The sequence below is a fragment of the Saimiri boliviensis genome, chromosome 6, assembly GCF_048565385.1.
Source record: "Saimiri boliviensis isolate mSaiBol1 chromosome 6, mSaiBol1.pri, whole genome shotgun sequence".
NCBI classification, from domain to species: Eukaryota; Metazoa; Chordata; class Mammalia; order Primates; family Cebidae; genus Saimiri; species Saimiri boliviensis.
In genome coordinates, this window is record NC_133454.1 from 99,601,766 (window position 1) to 99,628,577 (window position 26,812).

At 33.5% G+C, this 26,812-nt stretch overlaps 1 protein-coding gene across 1 annotated transcript in view; it reads right to left on the reverse strand.

The window, feature by feature from the left end:
• DCDC1 (doublecortin domain containing 1) overlaps nucleotides 1-26,812 on the reverse strand; it is a 490,018-nt gene that overhangs the window by 371,329 nt on the left and 91,877 nt on the right. The window contains 1 exon segment of the mRNA XM_010332310.2: nucleotides 26,121-26,287. Within this exon segment, the coding sequence (XP_010330612.2) occupies nucleotides 26,121-26,287 (167 nt within the window).

The window sequence follows — 26,812 nt, forward strand, 5'->3', positions numbered from 1 at the left end:
CCGGCAAGGGCAAGTTTAAACAAGCTTTGACCTGGAAGAACGGAGCTCCAAATGCTGGCCAGACTGTGCCAGAATTGTTGCTAAAGAAACACACACATTCACACACACATATACACACACACAGCCCACATTACAAAGCAAACAATTTAGAGCAAAAAACAATTTACAGTTAAAAAAAAAGTTTAGAGTAAAAATTTTAGAATACATTTACATTTTTAACAAACGTATCTGCAAAACAGTACATGACCCATAAAAAGAAGCTAAGGGGATAAAGTTACATCAAAAAAAATTTTTTTTAACTGATCTCAAAATTTTCACCAAGAAAATAAGACAGACTCTCATAATACTTCAACCTAGCTTCAGTATCAGAATCAACTCTAGAGAATTTTTAGTAAACTAGCTGCCTGGTCCTGCCCCAGGTCTGCTAAATATAAACATGGGCAGAGGTGGGACCTATGTGATTCTGATGCTGTCAGGCTTAGAAACCCCTTACCGCAAGAAAGACAATGTTGAAGATCTGATATTTAGTGTATTCAAATAAATAACTGAAAGAAAGGTGACCAAAGAGTTAAATTTACTCGAAGAATTAGACTTATTCTAAAAAAAACATTTGACAAAGGTTTTCATTCTTTCACTGTTTTATCAACAAATATACCAACTAAGAACAATGCACTGTGCTTGACAAAGACGGCAACTGGTTGGATTTGAGCAGAGAATGATGATATGATGATGGTAATAATAGCTAATATGTATTGCTTTCTATAAGCCAGGTACCATATAAGAACATATAAATTTTACCACTTTTAGGTATTACCTCATTTTTAAGTGTTTACAGGTATAATCCCACAACAATCCTATTAACCCCATTTTACAGATAAGAAACCTGCAAACAGAAGTTAGTTAACTTGTCCAAGATCTCAGAGCTGGTTAAACAGGAAAGCCTGGACTTGAAATGAGGCAATCTGACTTCAGCCTCAACATTCTTAAACAGTATAGGATACTGGACTGGCCAGAAAATTTTTAAAAATTAGTCTGAAGACATGCCATTAATTTCACATGAACAGAAAAGAGAAGACTTAATACCAATAACCTATATTCTAAGAAGTCCATGTCAAAATCACTGGTGAAGATAATTTCTTTGACATAAATGACATTCTTATAAAATTCATACCACGAAATAAAACACTCAGTAAGGATTATTATGTATAATCCCTGAAGCATTTAGAAAAATATCTGAAATGTGTAATGGGCAATATTTACTAGGAATTAGGTCCTAATGAAAATATGTAGCTACGCAGTATATTCTTGATGAAACTATTTTTGATACTTAATACTAAACTTTTTAACAAACTTAACGAAAAATACTTTTTGAATTTCCAAAATTTAAATTCACACTGCAAAGATGCAAACATCATATTGATGATATTAAAAAGAATACAATTAAGGTAAATCCAAATGGTTTTGAGCAACGCAGTATTGCTAAATTAACCTCACAAGACTGAAGTCTGCTTACTGTACTCAGGCTGTGTAATTTCTGATGCATGTTTGTTTTTAAAATCAGATGCATTATGTTATAATTATACTTTATATTTTGTATTAACATTTTATGTAAGACACATCAACTTTTTAAAAATTTAATATATCTGCTTTTTAAATTGATGTTAAGACCGATTTTGAATGTGCAAAGTGCCATTTGAACAAGAAAACTCTATTAGTCAGCTTGAGCTACCATAAGAAAATTCCAATGACTGGATAGCTTAAACAACAGCAACTTATTTTCTCATAGTTCTGGAGGCTGAACGTCCAAGATTAGGGTGCCAGTATGTCAAGTTCTTTTGAGGGCTCCCTTCTTGGGTTGCAAACAACTGCCTTTCCTGCTGTGTCCTCACATGGTATAGAAAGAGAAAAAGATCTCTGGTGCCTCTTTTTATAAAGACACTATTCCTACTAGATAGATCAAGGGCCTATTATTATGACTTCATTTAACCTTAATTACTTCCATGAAGGCCCTATTTCCAAATACAGTGGCATTTGTGGTAAGGGCTGCAATCAGTGAATCTAGTGGGAACCCAAACACCAAGTCCATAATATTCCATACCTGGTCCCCTAAAATTCATGTCCTTCTTGCATGAAAGACACACTCACTCATTTAACTCTAATTGTCCCGAGGTCTTAACTCATCAATTGATGGTAGTTAAGTAGTTCTTGACTGTTCTACTGACAGTCTTCCTTCATTCTGTCCCACTTTCTCTGCCCCCTTTAGTTCAAACTGGTAGTATATCTGCTGATAATCCCATCTCTATGCCTGGTCTCTGCTGACATAGCTAGTTAAGTTTATGAATCACACCTTTGACCTCTTTATCAAAGGGTTGCTCAGCCACACCTTTAGTGTTCTCTTCAGAACAAGCTTCCTCATTTTCTGCAATATGGATGGGCTAAGAATTTTCTAATGCTTTAAGCTCTGGTTCCTTTCTGCTTAACAATTCTTTCAATTCATCTCTCTCCTTTCACATTTTACTGTAAGTACTCAAGAGGCTTTCTCAAAACTTTGCTAAGAAATCTCTTCAGCTGAAAATCCAATATCATCACTTGCAATTTCTACCTTCGGCCAAACACTAGAATACAAGTCAACCAAGTTCTTTGCGACTTTATAAGGATCGCCATTTGTTTTGTTTTTCATTTTTGTTTTGTATTGTTTTGTTTTGTTTTTGAGATACAGTCTCACCCTGTCACCCAGGCTTGGGTGCAGTGGTGCAAAGTTAGCTCACTGCAACCTCCGCCTCCCAGGTTCAAGTGATTCTCCTGCCTCAGCCTCCCAAGTAGCTGAGATTACAGGCATACACCACCACATTCAGCTAATTTTTTGTATTTTTAGTAAAGGCAGGGTTTCACCATGCTGCCCAGGCTGGTCTCAAACTCCTGAGTTCAGGTGATCCGCCCACCTCAGCCTCCCAAAGTGCAAGGATTACAAAGTAAACCACCACACCTGGTCTCCTCTGGTTTCTAATAACATCTTGCTTATTTCCACTGAGACCTCACCAGAATCACTCTTAACATACATATTTCTAGCATCAAATCAAAACTCTCCCAGTCTGTACTTATTATCCAGTTCCAAAGCCACTTCCCCATGTCTAAGTATTTGCTAAAGCAATATCCCACATTCTGGTACCAAAATCTGTCTTATTCAGCTTGGGCTGCTATAACAAACCATCATAGGCTGGGTGATTTAAGCAGGGAAATTTATTTTCTCAGAGTTCTGGAGGCTGGAAGTTTAAAATCAGAGTGTCAGTATGGTCAGGTTCTGGTGAGGGGTCTCCGAGGGCTCCTTTCTGGCTTGAAGATGGCTGTCTTCTGGCAGTGTTTTCATACGGCAGAGAGAGGGTGTGTATGCTCTCTGGTATCTTGCCTAATAATCCTGTTGGATCAGGGCCCTACACTATGACATCGTTTAACATTAACTACTCTATAAAGGCCCTATCCCTAAATATAGTCACATCAGGGGTTTAGGACTTTAATAAATACATTTTGGGAAGATATAAACATTTGGTCCATAGCAAAGAGATTTTGTTAATTAACAGACATATTTATAATGTTTAACCTTGAAAGCAATACAATTAGTGCTAATAAAAACAATAAACTATATATTGAAATATCAAATATTAAAATATTATACATGATTCTGAAATAGTTACATTGGTACAACCCTTTTGAAAGACTTATTAAAATAGTCACACACTTAGACTCAATAATTTTCGAGCACATTATTCTAAATAAATAATTGCAAAGAAGTTGATTTCAGTAAAAGAAAACAACGATGTAATTATATTACAATAGGAGAATGGTTATTAAGTACAATAGGACATAACCATAGTTGACCCCTTCAGCATTGCTCAGACATATCACTATTATTAGATAAATAAGTTACAAAGGGTCTGTATGTGTGTATGTATGTATGTATGTATGCATACATGGAACAATGAGAATCTTATAAATTGCTGATGAAAGTGTAAACTAATACAATAGCCATATAATGTAAACAGACAATAGCCCTCAAAGATATGCATAATATATACTTTTTTGATACCAATTTTACTCTAGATATATACCCTGGATAAATTTTAATACAAGCACGTGAGTTTTATAAAAGGTACACAAATATTTGTAGGAGCATTGTTTGTTAGACACAAAATGTCTATCAACAAGTAATAAGTAGACTGTAGTATATTCACACAATAAAATGAATCAAATACTGTGTGGAAGTTAAAAGTCAATGTATGACATCTTTATATTTCAGCATAAATATATCTTATAAATATGTTGCAAGTGCAGAGTGACGTATATCACTTATATAAACTATAAAAAAGGCAAAACACATATATATGTGTAATATATACATATACATAAACATATATGTTTTAATATAAACATATGCACTTATACATATGATTGGTTTGTCTGTATCCCCACCAAATATCAACTTGAACTGTATCTCCAAGAATTCCCACATGTGGGAAGGACCTAGCGGGAGGTAATTGAATCACGGGAGCCAGTCTTTCCCATGCTAGTCTTGTGACAATGAATAAGTCTCATGACATCTGATGGGTCTATTAGGGGTTTTTGCTTTTGCTTCTTCCTCATTTTCTTTTGCTGCTGCCATGTTAGAAGTGCCTTTAGCCTTCCTCCATGATTCTGAGGGTCCCCCAGCCATGAGGAACTCTAAGTCCAATTAAACTTCTTTTTCTTCCTAGTCTCAGGTATGTCTTTATCAGCAGTGTGAAAACAGACTAACATGACATATATGTAAATATATACATATGCATATATATAAGGACACCCTAGTCAATAAATGGTGCTGGGATAACTAGCAAGCCACAGGTAGAAGAGTAAAACTGGATCCTTATCTCTCACCTTACACAAAAATCAAATCAAGATGGATCAAAGATTAAAAACACCTGAAACCATAAAAATTCTAGAAGACAACATCAGAAAAACTCTTCTAGACATCGGCATAGGCAAAGAATTCATGACTAAGAACCCAAAAGCAAATGCAACAAAAACAAAAACAAATAAATGCAATTTAATTAAACTACAAAGCTTCTGCACAGCAAAAGAAACAATCAGCAGAGTAAACAGACAACCCACAGAGTAGGAGAAAATATTCACAAACTATGCATCAAAGAACTAATATACAGAATCTACAAGGAACTCAAACAAATTAGCAAGAAAAAAAAAATCCCATCAAAGAGTGAGCAAAGGACATAAAGAGACAATTCTCAAAGGAAGATACACAAACAGCCAACAAACCTATGAAAAAAAATGCTCAACATCAGTAATTATCAGGGAAATACAAATTAAAACCACAATGAGATACCATCTTACTCCTGCAAAAATGGCCGTAATTTAAAAATCAAAAAATAATAGATGTTAGCATGGATGTGGTGAAAAGAGAAATCTTTTACTTTGCTTCCGGTAATGTAACTGGTAAGACAACTATGGAAAACAGTATGGAGATTTCTTTCTTTATTATTATTATTATACTTTAAGTTCTGGGACACATGTACAGAACGTGCCGGTTTGTTACATAGATATACACGTGCCATGGTGGTTTGCTGCATCCATCACCCCATCATTTACATTAGGTATTTCTCCCAATGCCATTCCTCCCTATCCCCCATCCCCTGTTATCTCTCCCCTAGCCCCCCACTCCCTGACAGGCCCTGGCGTGTGATGTTCCCCTCCCTGTATCCATGTGTTCTCATTGTTCAACACCCTCTTATGAGTGAGAAGATGTGGTGCTTAGTTTTCTGTTCTTGTGTTAGTTTGCTGAGAATGATAGTTTCCAGCTTCATCCATGCCCCCGCAAAGGACATGAACTCATCCTTTTTTACAGCTGCATAGTATTCCATGGTGTATATGTGCCATATTTTCTTTATCCAGTCTATCATTGATGGGCATTTGGGTTGGTTCCAAGTCTTTGCTTCTGTGGACAGTGCTGCAATAAACACATATGTGCATGTGTTTTTATAGTAGAATGATTTATAATTCTTTGGGTATATACCCAGTAATGGGATTGTTGGATCAAATGGTATTTCAGTTCTAGATCCTTGAGGAATCACCACATTGTCTTCCACAATGGTTGAACTAATTTACAGTCCCATCAACAGTGTAAAAGTGTTCCTATTTCTCTACATCCTCTTCAGTACCTGTTATCTCCTGATTTTTTAATGATCGCCATTCTAAGGGACGTGAGATGCTATTTCAATGTGGTTTTGATATGGATTGCTAAAATGACCAGTGATGATGAGCTTTTCTTCATATGTGTTTTGGCTGCATAAATGTCTTCTTTTGAGAAGTATCTGTTCATATCTTTCTTAAAGAAGTAAAAGTAGAACTACCACTTGATCCAACAATCACACTACTAGGAATCTACCCAAAGGAAAAGAAGTCATTATGTGAGAAAGACACATGCATATGCATGTTTATAGCAGCACAATTCACAACTGCAAAAATATGGAACCAGCCAAAATGCCTGTCAATCAACAAGTGAATAAAGGAAATGTGATATATATACACGATGGAATACTATTCAGCCGTAAAATGGAATGAAATAATGGCCTTTGCAGCAACTTGGATGGAGCTGGAGGTCATTATTCTAAGTGAAGTAACTCAGAAATGGCAAACTAAAAATTGTATGTTCCCACTTATAAGTAGGAGCTAAGCTATGGGATGCAAAAGCATAAGAATGATATAATGGACTTTGGGGACACAGGGGAAAGTTGGGAGGGAGGAAGGGATAAAAGATCATACATTGGGGGCCGGGCGCGGTGGCTCAAGCCTGTAATCCCAGCACTTTGGGAGGCCGAGGCGGGTGGATCACGAGGTCAAGAGATCGAGACCATCCTGGTCAACATGGTGAAACCCCGTCTCTACTAAAAATACAAAAAATTAGCTGGGCATGATGGCGCGTGCCTGTGATCCCAGCTACTCAGGAGGCTGAGGCAGGAGAATTGCCTGAACCCGGGAGGCGGAGGTTGCGGTGAGCCAAGATGGCGCCATTGCACTCCAGCCTGGGTAATGAGCAAAACTCCGCCTCAAAAAAAAAAAAAAAAAAAAGATTATACATTGGGTACAGCATAAACTGCTAAGGTAAGGCATGCATCAAAAATCTCAGAAATTACCACTAAACTTATCCATGTGAACAAAAACAACATTCTCCCCAAAAAACTATTAAAATAAAATAATAACTATATATATACATATATGTGTTAGATATACATATGCATATATACTAATATATACATATACATTTATAATGTATATAATATAAAACATGACTGGAGATTTAGATAATGTTTACCTCTAGAGAGGAGGCACAGGGAAGAAAAATTACAGATAGATAGACAGAAAGATAGATACATGCTTTATTTCCTGAAAAAATCATCTGAAGAAAAGATTTGATAGAGTTGGATTTGGCTTACAGAAATGTCTATTCCAGTCTTTTGTGTCTGGAATATTTCATTATTTTGAAATAAGAAAAAAGAAGAATCATTTTCCTATTTCACATAGGAGAATAGGAAACACAAAGCTAGGAAGGAGTATGGTATGGTTATTGGACAATAATAATACTAGCCTGACTTAGGAAGAGATTCAGTATTAAAGAATGAGGAGAAATAAATATGAACTGATAGGTGAATCTTGATGATGTAACACTTAAGAAACCAGGCTGAGAAGTATAAAAGGAAAGATAGTATTTGTATTTGAAATACAATTTTCTCTTATATTTGAAATTTTGAGACTAAATGCTTTAATTCCAGGCAAGCTACTGTATCTGCAGCTTTCTTCTCTAATGGCTTCTTAAAGAACTGAGGGTGACTCAGGTCCTAGCTCAGCCTGGTAGCTACCATAGAAACAATCCAAAATGACATGGCCAGAGAAAAAAAACTGGAAAAAAAAATGGCAAACTAATATTGTGTAACTAGAGTCCAGAAAAACAGGAAAATGGGTTAGAAACGAAAAAAGTATTTTAAGACATTAAGGCCAAAAATATAACAAATATTAGAGCCACACATATCCAAGAAATTCAACAAATTTAAGAAGTTAAACCCCCCATAAAAATACAAATGGCACATCATTATCAAACTGCCAAAAAAAGTGATCAATATAAATTCTTAAAAGCAATAAAAGAAAAAGTCATTACATAAGGAAGTACTAAGCTAAGAATACTATCCAATGTTACATCAGAAACTTGTGATAAATAGAACAACATCTTTAAAGTCCAGGGAAGAAAACTTATTGACTTGGTCCATACTCAACGGAAAGGAAAGAAGGTCTCAAAAAAGCAAATCTCATTTCTTTTAAAAATAAAGTCTTAACAAAAGATATTAAGAGAAGTTATTTGGGCAAAAGGAAGACAACCTAAGTGGACACTTGAATTTATTAAGTAATAAAGAATATCAAAATTCATAAGTATGTGGGTAAAGAAAAAGAATTTTTTTGACATTTTTAAATCTCTTTAAAAATCTCTGTTTAAATAAAAATGTAACAATATTTTCTGGGGAAAATAACAGATAAAAATAAGATATGACAATAGTGGCACAAAGAATAGGAAGAATAAATAAAAACGTGTTCTTTACATTATAATGAAGTATTATTCAAAGATAGAGTATAAAAAGCTAAATATATAAATAAAACATCCTAGAGCAATTGCACAGACACTCATGCACACAAAACAAGCCAAAAAGATATAGCTAATAAGCTTACGGTAGCTGTGTTAGGCTACTTTCGCATTGCTATAAAGGAATGACAGAGGATGTATAGTTTATAAAGAAAGGAGGTTTAATTAGCTTACAGTTCTGTAGGTTGTACAAGATGGCTCCAACATCTACCTCTGGTGAGGGCCTTAGGAAGCTCATAATCATGGCAGAAAGTGAAGGAAGAATCAGCACATCAAATGGTAAGAGGAGGAGCAAGAGAGAGGAGGGAAGTCCCAGGCTTTTTTAAACAACCAGATCTCATGTGAACCAACTGAGCAAGAACTCACTTATCACAAAGGGGATGGTGCTAAACCATTCAGGAGGGATTTACCCCTATGATTCAATCACATTCTACCAGGCCCCACTTCCAACAATGGGAGTCACATTTCAACATGACATTTGGAGGGGACAAACATACAAATTATATCAGCAGCAATGAAGTGACCAAAAAGAATTATTTTATCCAAAATAAAGCTGTTAAAAAAAGTTAAAATAATGAACAAATGAGACAAATAGAACACAAATGACAAGAAAAAATAATTAAACCCAATCATACTAGTAATTATATTAAATGTAAATGGTCTAAACACTCTAATTACAAGAAATGGTCAGATTGAAGGAAAAAGCAAGGCAAAAATATATTCTTTCTACAAGACAGAATGTAAAGACATAGATAAGTTAAAAGTAAAGGATAGAAAAATAAAAAGGCAGCATTTTATAATAACATTTGTGAAAAGAAAACTGGGGTAGCTTTATTAACATAAAACAAAATGGACATCAGAACAAACAATATTAGCAGTAATAAAGAGGAACATTTTATAAGGATTTTTAAGTCAATTTATTAATAAAATATAGCAATATTAATATGAACCCAGTAACGGCACTTCAAAATATATGTAAAAAATACTGACAGAACTGAAAGAAAAAAGAGACAAATGCACAATTACAAAAGAATAACAGAAGATGTGAACAACATTATCAACCAGCTTAAACAAACTGACATTTAAGAACACTCAAACCAATAAGACAGAACAAACATGGAACATCAACATGGATATAATTTTAGTCATAAAGCAAATCTCAAAATTTGTCAAAAAGTTAAAATTATACACAGTATGTTCTCTGACCACAATGGAAACTAGAAACCAATTCAAAAAGATACACAAAAATTCAAAAATAATTGCAAATTAAACAACATACCTCTAAATAACAGATGTGAAAATCACAAGGAAAACTTTAAAGTCTTTTGAATTAAAGAAAAATGAAAACAGCATACTGAAATTTGATAGGCATAGCTAAAGCAGGGCTTTGAGGGAAATTTGTAGCATTAAATGCTTACATTAGAAAAGTAGAGCGGTCTAAATCAATTATCTAAGCTTTTACTTTATGAAACTAGAAAAAGAAATCTCAACTAAACCCTGCATAAGCAAAAGTAATAAACTAATAAAGCAAAAAAAAATCAATGAAATAAATAGCAGACCAAAAATAGAAAATCAATTAAGTGAAAAGTCATTTCTAGGAAAATATTAATAAAATCGATAAACTGATAGATGAGTTAAGAAAAAAATGAGAGGCTAGAAATTGCCAATATAAGGAATTAAAAAGCAAATTCTACAGGCTTCAAATGATGATGATAAAGTATTATAAATATCTTTATGTCAATAAACTTTTAATTTAGATTAAATGAACAAATTCCTTCAAAGATTATTAAACTAATAAAGATAAAAAAGAATTATGTAGGGGTCGGGCACGGTGGCTCAAGCCTGTAATCCCAGCACTTTGGGAGGCCAAGGCAGGTGGATCACGAGGTCAAGAGATTGAGACCATCCTGGTCAACATGGTGAAACCCCGTCTCTACTAAAAAAATACAAAAAATTAGCTGAGCATGGTGGCACATGCCTGTAATCCCAGCTACTCAGGGGGCTGAGGCAGGAGAATTGCCTGAACCCAGGAGGCGGAGGTTGCGGTGAGCTGAGATCGCGCCATTGCACTCCAGCCTGGGTAACATGAGCAAAAGTCTGTCGCAAAAAAAAAAAGAATTATGTAACATAAATAGCTACATGTTGGACATAAAGATAAGAACACTGAGGAATACTAGATGCGGGAGAGAAGAAGGGTTGAAAAACTGCTTATTGAGTACTATGCTCACTACCTGGGTGATGGAATGATTCATACCCCAAACCACAGTGTCACACAATATACCCATATAACAGACCTGTACATGTACTCTACTGAATGTAAAATAAAAGTTGATATCATAAAAAGGTAAACAAATAAATAGCTATACATCCACTAAAAATTTTTTAATTCATCATTTAAAACCTACCTGTAAACAAAACTCCAGGCTTGGATGGTTTTACTAGTAAATTTCACTAAACATTTAAGAAATAATAGAGGTGATAAACAAACTTGGAAAATAGAAGACGAAGAAGTACATCTCAACTCATCTGATGAAGCCAGCATTACCCTAACGCCAAAATCAGACAAAGATATTAAAATAAACATAAACTATAGGCCAATGCCCCTCAAGATCAGAAATATAAAAATTGCTAATAGCAGCTTGGTGCAGTGGCTCACACCTGTAATCCCAGCACTTTGGGTGTTCAAGGCAGGTGGATCACAAGGTCAGGAGTTTGTGACCAGCCTGGTGAATATGGTGAAACCCTGTCTCTACTAAAAATACAAAAATTAGGTGGCGTACACCTGTAGTCCCAGCTGCTCAGGAGGCTGAGGCAGGAGAACCACTTGAACCCGGGAGGTAAAGTTTGCAGTGAGCCTAGACCATGCCACTGCACTCCAGCCTAGGCGACAGAGCAAGACTCAATCTCAAAGAAAAAAAAATCACTAATAGTATTCAACAAATTCAAATAATACATATAAGGAGGATAATATATAATATATATGTACATACTACATGAACAAGTAATACTTACCTCAGAAACATAAGACTTATTTAACATTTCAAAATGAATCAACATAATTCACTATATTAACAGTAAAAATATGTATATGGAAATCTCAATAATTGCAGTAAAAAGTATTTGACAAAATATGTTATCTAAATTATGACCTGAATAAGCAGAAATGAGATCCACAAATTCTCACATAGTCCCCAGGGAATAAAAAGGTAGCAAAGTTGTAAGCCAGAAAGGCCTCAGATATTAAGAACCAATGACTAATTGGCATTTATACCTGGAATGAAAGGATGGCACAGCATAAGGAAATAAATAAATGTAATTCACCACATTAACAAAATGGAGACTAAAAATCACAATGATGATCTAAATTAATACAGAAAAAGCACTTGGCAAAATTCAATACACTTTATGATAAAAAACAAACAAACAAAGTAAGGATGGACAAAAATAAAAGCCATATATAAGAAGCCCACAGCTAACATCATATTCAACAGTAAAGACTGAAAGCTTTTCCTCTAAAATCAAAAACAAGAAAAGGATGCCCACTCTCATTACTACTATTTAATACAGTACTGAAAGTCCTAGCCAGAACAATTAGACAAGAAAAAGAAATAAAAGGTATTCAAATTGGAAAAGAAGCAGCAAAATTATCTCTGTTCACAGATGACATTATTTCATATATATAAACCCCTAAAAATTCCACACAAAAATCTGTTATAACTAATAATTTCAGCAAAGTTGCAGCATACAAAATTAATGCATAAATATCAGTTGCATTTCTATACACTAACAATGAAAAATCCAAAAAGCAAATTAAGAAAATAATCTCATTTACTATAACATCAAAAAATAAAATACTTAGGAATAAACCTAATGAAGTGAAAGACTTACATAGTGAAAACTACAAAACATTGCTAAAAGAAGATGCATACAAGTGAAATTCATCCCATGTTCATAGATTGGAAGATGTAATATTGTTAAAATGTCCATACTATGCAAAGTTATCTGCTGATTTAATATAATCCCTATAAAAATACTAATAGCATTATTTGCCAAAACAGAAAATAATGCTAAAATTCAGATAGAATCTCAAGGGATGTGAAATAGCCAGAACAATATTAAAAAGAAGCAGAAAGTTGAAGGCCTCACACTTCTTGATTTCAAAACATACTACAAAGCAATAATAATCAATATTATGTAGTACTAGCATAAAGACAGATATATAGACTAATGGAACAGAATAGGGATCTCAGAACTAAACCCTGCATATATGGTCAAATGAACTTCAAAGGGGTGAAAAGACTACACAAGGGGAAAAAGATTATCTCTTTAATAAATGATGCTGGGGAAAGTAGATATCTACATTTACAAGAATGAAGTTGGCCCCATAAGCATATACAAAAAAAAAAATCTCTAAATGGATTAAAAACCTAAATGTAAGACCTAAAGCTATTATATTCCCAGAAGAAAATAAAAAATAGAGAGAAAAAGCTTCAGGACCTTGCATTGGCAATGACTTTTTGTATGTGAAATCAAAAGCCCAGTCAACAAAGGTAAAAACAGACAAATGGAATGACATCAAAATTTTAAACTTCTGCATGTCAAAGGAAACTGTTAAATTGGTTCTTAAAATCCATCCAGTGAGGTTAAATACCAGAGCAGTTTTATATCAATAATTATCAATTTTTTTAAACATGAAAAAATCAACAATCAACAGAGTGAAAAGCAACCCATGGAATGAAAGAAAATATAAGCAAATGATTTATCTAGTAAGGGCTTAATATCCAGATATATAAGAAACTTCTACAACTCAACAACAACAACAACAACAACAAACAGACAATCCTTCAAAGACACATTCAAGTAAACTATAATGAGATATCACCCTCACACTTAGTAAGATAACCACTATGAAATGAACAGAAAATGACAAGTATTGACCAGTATGTGGAGAAATTAGAACTCTCGTACACTGTTAGTGGAAATCTAAAATAATACAGTCATTATGGTAAACAGTATGGAATTTCCTCAAAAAAATTAAAAACAGAATTACCATATGATCCAGCTATCGCACTTCTTGAATATCCAAAAAAAAAACTCAAATCAGGATTTCAAAAAGATAGTGGCACACTCTTGTTCAGCACAGCATTATTCACAACAGCCAAGAGAGGTGGAAGCAACACAAATGTCCGATAACAGATAAATGGATAAAGAAAATGTAGTATGTACATACAAAGGAATTACTCAGCCTTAAAAAGGAAGGAAATGCTGTCACATACTACAACATGGATGACCTGAAAGACATGATACTAAGTGAAAAATGTCAGTCACAAAAGGACAAAAACTGTATGATTTCATTCATATAAAGTATCTCAAGTAACCAAAGTCATAGGAAGAAAGTAAAAAGTTGGTTGCCAAGGACTGAATGTAAGAGAGAGGGGGAATTTGTGTTGAGTGAATATACAGTTTCAGTTTTACAAGACAAAAAAGTTCTAGAGATATGTTTTACAACAATGTAAATATACTTAACACTACTGTACCGTATACTTAAAAATCAGTAAATGTGTGAATGTAATGCTGTGTGTTTTTTTTTACAAGAAAAAATAGTCATAAAAAAAGATAGAAAAACTAAAAAGGAAAAAAATATTAAGGGCCAAAATGCCTATAATGACTACACTGCAGAGGGAGCAGGGTGGCCCACTTAGGCCAAGAGCAAGATGAAAAAACGTACTAACTCAGCAAGAATCAGGCTAAGACTACAGCTTCCAGGGTGGACTCCCACCCACCCGGAGAGCATCCAGCATCAGCTATGGACCTCAGTAAGAGACAAGAGCAATCATCTCTGCAGTCAGACACCACACGGCTCAAAGGACTACCTTTCTCTCCCTTAAACCATGATGACTCCAGAATATTTTACTCACATGCTATCTCAAAGAATTTAGAAAACTGAGTAACCTCTACTTAGAAAACTATGTAGCAACATTTTAAGTTGACATTTAAAATTTTTTTATCACTAGCTTAAAAACAGTTACAAAGTATGAAATTTCTAGCATGTTATAAATATTGCTATTACCAAAGAAAACTGTTAAATTGGTTCTTAAAATCCATCCAGTGAGGTTAAATACCAGAGCAGTCTTATATCAATAATTATCCATTTTTTTAAACATGAAAAAAAATCTCTTCTTTAACAATCAGAAAGTTATGGAACTTTGGTTGGTTTTGTTTGTTTGTTTGTTTGAGACAGGGTTTTGTTCTGTTGCCCAGGCTGGAATGCAGTGGCACAATCACATCTCACTGTAGCCTTAACCCCAAGGCCCAGGCAATCCTCCTATTTCAGCCCCCAAGTAGCTGGTACCACAGGCATGCATGCACCATCACATCTGGCTAAATTTTTTATTTTTGTAGAGATGGTGTCTCCCTATGCTGCCCAGGCTGGTCCTAAAATCCTGGGCTCAAGTGATCCTCCTGCCTCAGCCTTCCAAAGTGCTAAGACAATCAGAAAATTTACATCCTTCCTTTTTCTCCTCAAATTTGTATTTCTATCCCACTTCTTCCTTAACAGGAATACATATATAACAGCAAGGAAAGATTTGGAGCCCTATCACAAGTTTATGACACTAATATTTTCAAAGTGTCCCTCTTTTTGGTGCCTGGAGGTTTTACACCACAGGATGATACACCATAGTAGATTTGGGATGAGGAAGAGGTGTGATTTGCTTTTTTAAAGGGTGATTGGAAGATGGAAAGGAGAAAAGAGATGGCATTCACTTATACTGCAGGCACGTTCTTAAGCAGAATCGTTTTAGTAAAAAGTGCATATGGGAGTTAGGAATCTGGACGTTCATTCTCTTAAAACCACTGTACATCTCCTACTCTTCATATACCTGCAGGGGAACAACCCCAGTTGTTACATGACAAGCCCCTCTCCTCCATAAACACAGATGACTTCTTGGAGGGAACACAGAAAAACGGCGGAAAGATAAACATCTGAGCATCTTTATCTAAAAGACTGAGCACTGCCTAAAAAAACTGGTTAAATTATTTGGTCTAAATCAAATTTAGTTTCACTTGTCTCCCACCACTAAGTGTGAAAGATAAAAGCAGATTTAAACAAAATAAGGAAAACACTTTCTTGGCATGTCTTGTATAATATGAGTAGATTTGCTCTCTTGCAGTGTGTATCTAAATTCAACGCTAGCATATGCTTTCCAAACTCGGTGACTGCCTTTCTCCATCCACACTATCCAACCACTCCAGGATCTCAGACCTTAGACTGAGGAAGGTCATCTGACCTTAGTCTTACATTCAAAATAGGCCTAAAATTTAGCCTTTTTCATTATCTGCAAATAAAGTTACACATACAATCAAAAAGGTACAGTGACATGATACCCTGGAGAAGACAGTCATTTTGAAACCTTTGTCCCATCACCAAACCATGCCCCCAACATGGATTATGAATTTATATTTTTTAGAAATCTTTTAATTATCATGTAAATAGAACAATTATACCACATCATTTTTTGTTAATAGAGTTAATTTTAAGGATAATCATGTAAAATATACTTAATGGTTTTACAATCCTGTTTTGGCATTTCTTCATTATTTAATATGCTGTAGACTTTAAAAAAATATGACCAACCCAGCAATCCTATTACTGGGTATATATCCAAAGGATTATAAATCATTCTACTATAAAGACATGTGCACATGAATGTTCATTGCAGCACTGTTTACAATAGCAAAGACCTGGAACCAACCCAAATGCCCATTGATGATAGACTGGACAGGGAAAATGTGGTACATATACACCATGGAATATTATGCAGCCATCAAAAACAATGAGTTCCTGTCCTTTGTAGGGACATCGATGAACCTGGAAACCATCATTCTCAACAAACTGACACAAGAGCAGAAAATCAAACACCGCATGTTCTCACTCATAGGCGGGTGTTGAACAATGAAAACACATGGACACAGGGAAGGGAGCACTACACACTGGGGTCTGTTGGGGAGAAATGGGGGAGGGACGGGGGTGTGGGGAGGTGGGGAGAGATAGCAGGGGAGAAATGTCAGATATAGGTGAAGGGGAGGAAGGCAGAAAATCACACTGCCATGTGTGTACCTATGCAACAATCTTGCATTTTCTTCACATGTAACCCAAAACATAAAATCCAACAAAAAAAAATAAAGAAAGAAAAATAAATAAGAAAGAAAAAAAATACGACCAATCTCAACCTCTGAGAGGTCCTATCTATACCCACTGCCATTACTTCTTCAATTCCAACTTTTTTCTTTAATTCTATTCACTCTAAGGTTTCATTATCTTCCAAAGACCACTAATATACTTTTTTATGTCTCATATAACCTGTCTGAAATGGTATCTTGTTCACTCCTGATTTCATGCCATGGCCTATCTGAATCTCCTTTTCAAACGCTGCCCATATTTCAGCTAATAAAACATGCCTAGCATTCTCTAATGATGACGGGTTTTCGTGCCATTACAACCCTATCTTGCTGTCTTATCTTAGACAAGAACCTTACTGCCATTGGTCTTAATTACTTTATAATATTAATAATAAAGATGCTGGTGATGATAGCTAATCCCCACTGAGCACTTACTAGGTTCCAAGTACTATTTTTTAAAAGTCTTTGGTGGCTCATGCCTATAATCCTAGCACTTTCGGAGGCCAAGGCGGGTGGACCACCTGGGGTCAGGAGTTTTAGACCAGCCTGGCCAATATGGTGAAATCCCATCTCTACAAAAATACAAAAATTAGCTGGGCATGGTGCTGTGTACCTGCAGCCTCAGCTACTCAGGAGGCTGAGGCAAGAGAATTTCTTGAACCTAGAAGATGGAGGTTGCAGTGAGCCAAGTTTGTTTCACTGTACACCAGCCTAGGTGACAGAGCAAGACTCCATTTCCAAAAAAACAAAAACAGTCTTATATACATTATTTAATCCTCAATGAGGTAAGTATTACTGTTTTATTGTCGATAAAATGAGAGGACTGGATTGTACGGCTTCTAAAGTTCATGTCAACCTTAAAATGTTTTCATTTTATTTTCTTGCTGGTCTTTCTTTTATGTAAGTTCCCATAATACATAGAATCTGAACCACATATTTTAGCACTTATTTTTACACTGATAAGTATATTTCTTAATAGCTTCACGTGGGTATGCCTTATTTCCAAAACAAGAATAAGACCTTCCTAAGGGCGAGGCCGTAGAGAATTCTCCTATCTTTTCAATACTGGTAAATACACAGACAGAGCACGTAAGTGGTACTCAGTACTTCCATCATTTGAGTTTGTCTTCTTTAGTTCTCTAATTACTTTTTTGGGTGGGGAGGTACCCAAATAAGACAAGGTTAAGTCAATGACTGCTAGAATTATAGTCCCTAAAGATGCCACACTATATAGCTCATTTATAAGGATCCTAAGAGACACCGAAGGGCCTAAAGGTGTCAACCTGGTGGCTGGACGGCAAGTAGATTGTGAACTACAAATGTTTTGTTGTGTTTTCAAAGTATTTCCTTGTTTTGCTTTACAGGGACTGGAGCACCTTACCTACCCAACACCAAATTAGATCCTGATCATGTTAAAATATTTGTCAACTTGTTAATCACAGAACAAGGAATCCAATGCCAGAAGTATAACTGGAGTATCTGACCACTCTTTTTTCTTCTAAAAAAGAAATGTCCAGTGGAATTTTCAGTGATGATGTTGCTATTGAGTACTTGAAATGTGGCTAGGGAGACTGAGGAACCCAATTTTCAATTATATTTAATTTTAATTTAAACAGCACAAGGGATAGTGTACTGAACAGTACAGTTCTAAAAGATATAACTCACCTGTGGTTTGCCAAGGCTGAAGCCTTTTCCAGCACCTTTTATTTATGCTATAATTGTTTTCTTTGAAGCTTTCAACATTTACTTCCCAGTCACATATATTAAGTGTTGATAAATGAACTCTTGCCATATCCTTTTTCCAGGCATGACTAGCTATCTTTAGAAACTTCAAATATTTTAGAAATGTAAGAGAATACTGATTATTTTGAGGAGATTATATAAAATTTTCTAACATAGTTGAGAAAATTTTATGGAATAAAGCAATAAATTAATTCTATATTCATTCCCACCTTTTGCAACGTATATAAAATAAGAGCAAAGAATGAATCATATTATTTGAAAATCAGAAGTTTGTTTTAAGATTGATGTTTACTCGAACTAATGCTACTAACAAGAGGTGAGAGGAAGAGGTGAGAGAAAGCCACAATATACGTCTCTGAATCAAATAAAGCAAAGCAATGATTCCCAAGATGTTTACAATTTATCAATTATTAGTCAGACTTCTCAATAATCAAAGATCTTAACTATCAATTATTGACAACACTGATCCACTCCAATAGTAAATAGAAAATACTAGTCAATCCTAGAGAGAGTTGGTTTTCCTCCCCCTAAGAACGTGCATTCAATACTGTTTTAGTTCTTCAAGGAAAAAAAATTCATATTCTTGTCCATTCTCACAAACCTCTCAGTGAGCATTATTGTTTCGGGAGGAGGGGGCAGGAGGCAGGGGGCCCAGGATGTTGACGGAACAGATAGGATGTCAGGTGAAGATAGAATGCTATGCCCTCTCTAACCAGCTGAAGACTCGGCATGATTGTTTTCTTACAAATAATACCTGTGGGTGTTGAAACTGTTCAGGGAATCTATCAAACACACTCTTTCACTTTGCTGCAGTAACTCTATAAAATTTATTCTCATTTCGAAAGAGTCATAGGCAATAATACCTGTAGGTGGTTGAGTAATTTAAAGAACATTTGTCAGGTCTACTTTCAAGTACTTTGCCTGGACAATTCTATCTTTATTTACAGTCTTTAAAATGCAAGATTTCTAATCAATGTGATTAGAAATTTCAACATAGGACATTTTCATCTAATTAAAGAAGGATATCTTCATCTAACTAAAGAATTATCTTAAATATAAATGAAAATATAAATTATGATGTATGAGAATAAATTTTTGGTCAGAAAATGAAAATAAATATATGTTATAATCACTTCCAAATTTTACAATTATATAAGTCATTCACACATAGATATAAAAACCAAATATGCAACAGTATATTAGAAAAATGCATTAACAGTATATTAATGCCAAATTATTCATCTCGGGGAAACTTAAAGGCCTTGCTCTATAATTAAAACAATGGTCCATATTCTGTGAAGGGAAAGTTAAGTTTAAAAAAAAAAAAAAAACCACAACTTTCCCTGTTAAATCAATCTATATCCATAATAAGTTTACCTTATCTGTATTATCATTAAAACAAATTTAGATTTTTATAAAATTTTCTATTCAGTCACAAGTACAGAGGATGTTTAATTTTAAAATATTTCCATATTAGTTCATTCAAAAAGTATTATAAAATAAAACAATTTAAATAATTTTTAATTAATCAAGAAAAGGTGATAAATAATATTTTTAATATGTTGGTAAAGATGGAGACATAGTCCTAGATAATCCCAATGGAATTCACTTTTTGTCAAAAGGTTCGGAATTGCATAAGCAGAAAAATCTATTTTTCCTTCACTAGATGCAGTTTTTAAGTAAAAAATACTTATTTTTAAATACCATTTAAAAGGTAAGTTGGACCTTATTCTTTGAGGGAGGTTTAACATTAATAAAAATAATTTTTCTAATTGAAAGACACTCAACTGAGATGTCAATAAAGCTTTCTGTTTTTATAGAACTGAATTACCATGTAAAAAAGAAAAACTTCTGTTTTTTTCCAAAGTGAGTTATTTAATAAATAGTTTTCATGATAAAAAGTTCAATTTTGAGATAGACATACATATTTGACACTTGGTAGTATAATTCTAAGAGAATTAGAGAAAAATACACATTGGAAAATTTTCTCCTGACCTAAATAGCTTTATGACAAGTCAAATGAAATGCTCCATGAAGATAAACGTGTCATGGATAAATGATGGAAAATAAACAGTATTTCAATATCACTTCTTGTTTTATTTCACTGTTGCTTTCCCCCCTCTCTATAATAATTACCTATGCACAAACTCTAGATGGCAATATTGCACTTACTGTACTTTTGAGAAAATTGTCACAGTCGATCCCCACATATCCTCTTTATCAACATTTTATGTGCCATGGATCTATAGCCTCTTATTATAAGTGTAATGAAGCAGAAGTTATTGAAGCATTTTATTGATTGCTCAGATCACAAGTTTACTGCCATACTGAATTGGCACCTTACTCACTGAAGCAAACTGCTGACACCTTTTTTAAAAAGTGACAACTACATCTATTTCATGACCAGAAATCCATTTTCATCTCTATCAAGACAAGAATGCAATTTTCACTTCATTTAACTGATGTTAGGTCTGCTCAAAGCATGACACTTAGAAAGAGACACAAGTTTAAAGTTCTTAAAATACTTCAAGTAACTAAAACCAGCTTAGTTTCAAGGAAAAAAAAATCAACAATCACTCAAATCTACAAACAACCTAATATTCTAAAAAATTACTTATCAGAACCTTCATAAGTAGTTTTCATCTTGAAATGACTGTCACACTATTTTCATGTTTTTAATAGTATACTATGTTTACATATTATAAATTTCTTTTAAGGTTTCAAAGGATATTAAAAAGTTTGCTAAAAATTAAAATATTTTAAGTGTTGTCCCAGAAAGGCTAAGTCAAGGAAACAGCTCAATTTTTAAAGTATATACAGAAAATGAAATAGAAATAGTTATTCCTTCAATAATGTAGAACCAATAAATTATTTTAATTGACATAGGATCTGAAAAGACAAACTTTAAGCCCTTCTTTTTTGAAAAATTAAAATTAAAATTTTAAAATCCTTTTAAAATACTTTATGCAATCAAAAAATTTTGTCAGTACTAAATATAATTCAAGCACACTTTGAGCTGAATCAATCCTGGACAGAATAATATTATATTGTTGTTTGATACCTAATTACCAAACTTATTGAAAGTGTGGATAAAGTGAGCCAACATTAACTTATACAATTTTTTAAACAAAATCTAAGTGCTTTGGTAGAGCTTAGTTTTAGCACATTAACAAAATACATTTCAATTTTAAATTGCAAAAACAATATATACTGAAGTTAGATGGTTATTTCCTCATCAAATAATATGCCCACAAAATAAATCTGCAATATTGTTCCAATTTAAAAAGTAAAATATAATTTTTGAAATAGAAATTCAGTACCTGAGATTGCTAAACATAATACACCAAATATGGAACTTTTACATAAAGCATATAACAGCATCCAAAAAGTTACCTTGCTTATATTAATAAACAAAAGAGACCATATATATGTAAAAAATTTTAAATCACTCAGGCCAAAAATTATATAGTCTGCAATATTGTTCCAATTTAAAAAGTAAAACCTAATTTTTGAAATAGAAATTCAGTACCTGAGATTGCTAAGCATAATACACCAAATATAGAACTTTTATATACAGCATATAACAGCATCCAAAAAGTTACTTGCTTAAATAAATAAACAAAAGAGACCACATACATGCAAAAAAATTTAGATCACTCAGGCCAAAAATTATATAGTCCTCAATAAACTTTATTCAGTAATGATTTATTACAAATAGCCCAAATACACATTTCCAAATTAAAATTACAGAAATAAAACATTTTCCTGCAGCTTTACACATAAATAGAAATTGCAGTGTTTTTCAATACACTGCCAAAGTTTAGAAAATACTCCAAGAATTTAAGAAATATTAGAGAATACTTTTATTTATTTTTCTTTCAGTAATCAAACCAATTAAAATTTAATCTCAAATTTAGTCATTTTCTTTCAAAGTGCTAAAAACTAGGAGAAGAATTAAAAATTCCTTAAAATTTCTTAAATCGACAGATGCATTTTTTTCATGTATTAATGAATTCAGGGACTATGACTCTTCCTAATTAAGATGGTGCTTATCTTAATATTACAGTTAGATGCTCATTTCCCTTTTTTCTCTCTGAATTTCAAAAATAACTATGCAATTTAGAACAACGGTTACGCCATAATATGAACAGCTTTAAATGATTAAAACTGAAAGTTTATGATGCTTTCAAAAATTTCACTAAAAAAAAAATGAATGCTATGCATTCTTATGTAAAAATCTCCAGGAATTTTGTTGGTTGGGGGGAAAATTCAAAGGAATATCTAACTTGGGAAGACATTTTCAGAAATGAGTGTTTCTCAAAAAATCACGTCTGTACTTAACACTGCCCATCAGACATTCTGAATCATTATTTGTATAGCTGCCTGGCACAGTTCCATGCACGTTTATGCAACTTTACAGTGTTTCTGAACAGACTGCCATATTTTGTTTACTGACAGCAACTAAAAGCTCTATGTAGGATCATAAATAAAGAAGATCATGTTTAAAAATCACTAATATCATTTTAAAAGGTAGTGCAGCCTTGTGTTTTGGCCTCTGCTTAGCTGTGTTAGGCCTATGAGTGACAGCTTCCCTGCTTGAAGCACACAGAAAGCACAGCCTTCCTCATTCACTGACAGGACTGTGGCCTTTTCACACGTTCCTTCCACAGCAGTGTTTGTCCCCAAACACTAGAACTCGACACAATGGCATTCCTACTTCAACACCCCCACCAACAGCACCACTACATAACAAGAATGCTAATGAGATGGAACAGGCCCTGTCACTGAAAGTGTTAACTACATTTCATAGGAATGCATTTATGCAATTGCAAAGATTACCAATTAAATAGATTCTGCTTAGCTCCAAGCAATTTCTAAGATGTTTCCACTTTTAAGGAAATAAATGTGATAAATGTAAGACTAAGTGACTTTATGCTGTTCTAAATATAATATCTCATTTTAATACACACGAATCAGTACATATTTAAGACCACCCTAATGTAGTGTGCTTAATTCAGTTGCATGCTATAATAGCCAAGCTGAAGTTAAAAATTGAAAAATGAGTAAGTTCGTAAACATAAAACCAGTAGCCCTGACTTTTCTTTTAAAGCTGTATTATCGCAATTTATTTAAAAGAAATTTCCTTTAGGAATGACAAAATTTAAAGCCTGTATTGCAAAAGACAGCCAGATAATATTGCTGTTTTATATGTGACATAAAAAGTGGAATAAATGGAGATAATATCAAGAACTAATCTAATCATATAATTTATAAACTTTAATTTGTTAAGGAAATAGGAAATCATCTACCTCCATTTCACCTATCTAAAGATTCTTTAACACAGTCTTATAAAAAAACTAAACAGAAAAGACTATTCTAAAGGTCAAATGAAGTAAGTGCAGTTCAAACAAAGTTCATTAATGCTTAAGGAGAATATTTGCTAAGAAATCTCACTCACAAATAAAGATATTGTCAGGCTTAACATCTAACCAGTGATGGTCTGATAGGGGTATCACTACAGTGACTTTTCTAAAATTCAAATAATTTAAATTAAGTGTTGGTTAAACATTACAGAAGAAGAAAACCTCAAGCATACATAAAATAGAGCATATCTAAAGAAACAGAAATTTACATGGAAATGCATAATGAGCAAATTTCTATTTTTCTTCATTTTTGTATTTTAAAATAAAATTTAAGTATTATATTAAAACTTGAATGTAAAGCTTTGAATTATTACAACTTATGGAAGATAAAAGCTTTAGTAGAAATGGTAAAGAGTATGGGTTTCAAAATAGTCTTAAATTTCACATAATGTTGAAATCTTTAGAGTGGCCAAACAGACAATTACAGAGACACTAAAATGTTAAATTTTGTTCATAATTTAATATTTAATAAAATAAATTTTTCATCAATTTTGAGTCATAAAGAAATTTTTATTCTGAAAGCATTTTTGTCTTACAATGCAACAGAGCTCTTTTAAATTTAGTATAGCAATTTATACTTATTTAAATTTTACATGTTTAAGACAGCAGAAGAAAAAAATGGCATTACTTTCTGGGATGTTTCTTATTTCTAACACCCAAACTTAGAAAATGTTTAAGTTTGTCGTTAGATTTTATTTAAACAGTGCTTTTCTTGAATTGGAGAATTGTCTCATTATTTCTTCTAACATTAAATAACTTTAAATTTCAATAAGTGGAATCAAACCACATAATTCCAAATAAATCACTATAATGCAATTCATCATGATCATCTTACAATATCATATCTTAAAACTTAAATAATATTTTAACCAAAATAATTTAACCTAAATGCGATAAAATATTTTATACTAGGTTTTTATATATAATGGCTTAATAAAGAACATTAGATTTTTATTTCTTTCATTGTATTATTATGAATAGCCTTATTATTAATCCTGTTTCTGGATCTGCTGAAACTACCAAGGCAAACCAAACACATTTTGGAAACAAAAGTTTCATCAAAAGATGTTTTTTGCTGAGTCTGGATACCTTAGCACAACACTTTGTTTCAGTCATGCAAGTTGTTCTTTTCCAAACCAGACAGCAGGAGGTGCTGTGTGAACACTAAGACTGACTTCCCATTCCCACCTCCCCTTCCTCGCTGCAAGCAGAGAATAATAGCATGATGCTTTCACAACACTCATTTTTTTCAGCAGTCTGCGGTCTCAAATAATGAGCCCAATTCTAAACTGGAACCTACCAGTTCAAAATGTAAACCTAGTCCTTATTTAACTTGGTAAAAATATGTGTTTCAATTCTTAAAACCAAGTACAAAAAGGATTTTTTTAAATGTGCTAATTCCATTTTTATGTTATAAATGACATCAGTTATTCTGCTTTACAATGTGAATTCTACTTTAAGATAAATCAAAAGTCCTAATACATGGTTATAAAAATATCAGCCTTTACATACACACATACAAATATGAAATGAATACACAGAAATTAAAGGACAAAATCCAATTTAACCTGACTCAAATAAACTAATTATGTTTCTATACTTATGACTTCTGAAACAGACAAGTTAAATAAGGTTAAATGAAGTTAAGTTACTCTTGACATGAAGTTGATTCATGATTTCATTTTTCAGAATGTGATTTGTTTATTCTAGTCTCCATAAATCTGATTTTATACTGGAAAAAAGATAGAAGGCTAAACATTTAAACCTTCAAATGACTTAGGAGTGATTTATTTTCATAATTAAAGTAATCATCTATAGAATTTCCACATAAAAAGTTGACTTCACTTTGCCCAAGTGAAGTATGTGCTGCAAGAAAAGATGAGACATATGACATCTTACACCAAAAGATAGATACGATTAGCTCCATTATTGCTCGCTTTGAGATTACAGAAGCAGTATTTTTGGCTCCCTAATGGGCACTGAGCTCACAAAATAAATGTCATAGTTCTTCTATCACACAATGCCAATCATTGCCTCTATACAACCAAGTACATTTTTAAAACATATAATAAAGCAATTTTTAAAAAGGGATGACTCACCTGTTTATAATATTTTTTTGCAGACTTTAATCGTTGGTACAGGGCCAAAAGAACTCCTTGGATGTACATCTTAGCTCCTGAGGGGCTGAAACCTTCTCCCTTAGAGACCCAAAGTGGTCCCCGCAAAGGTGTGATAGAATTTTGCAGGCATTTTTCAAGCAGAGGAACTATTCGAGAAAAGAAGGGAAAAAAATTCTTTTGACCCAACTGTAATACACTGCCTGGAACACAGCCCCAATACCAGAGCTAACTCTTAACATCTATTATTTATATCTGACCTGGGTTAAGTCTTAGAGAGGCAATTCCTGCATTACTAGTGGCCACCATGAAGGATGTATTTATATTGAGACACCCCCCATGCAAGACTCATAAGCTTTGTGAGCACACCTGAATAGTTCTGAAGTGTGCCTAACTAGCTGCACAGAGTGTCATGGTGTGCACTGATTGCCTTATCTTCTCATTTATCACAGATGAGTTGGAACCAACCTTGCTGAAATCTACTTGCATTGTCCTGATAAAATTGTAAGATCCATGTTGTTTCTGTATATAGCTTCTTGTAGAGGATATACCTAAAACATCACATCTGGAAATTATTCATAAAATAAAATGCACACCTTTATAAACCAACCTATTTGAGGATTTTCATTGCATTCCTTAAGTAACTCATAAAACAGGATGGCAAGACTGTTTAA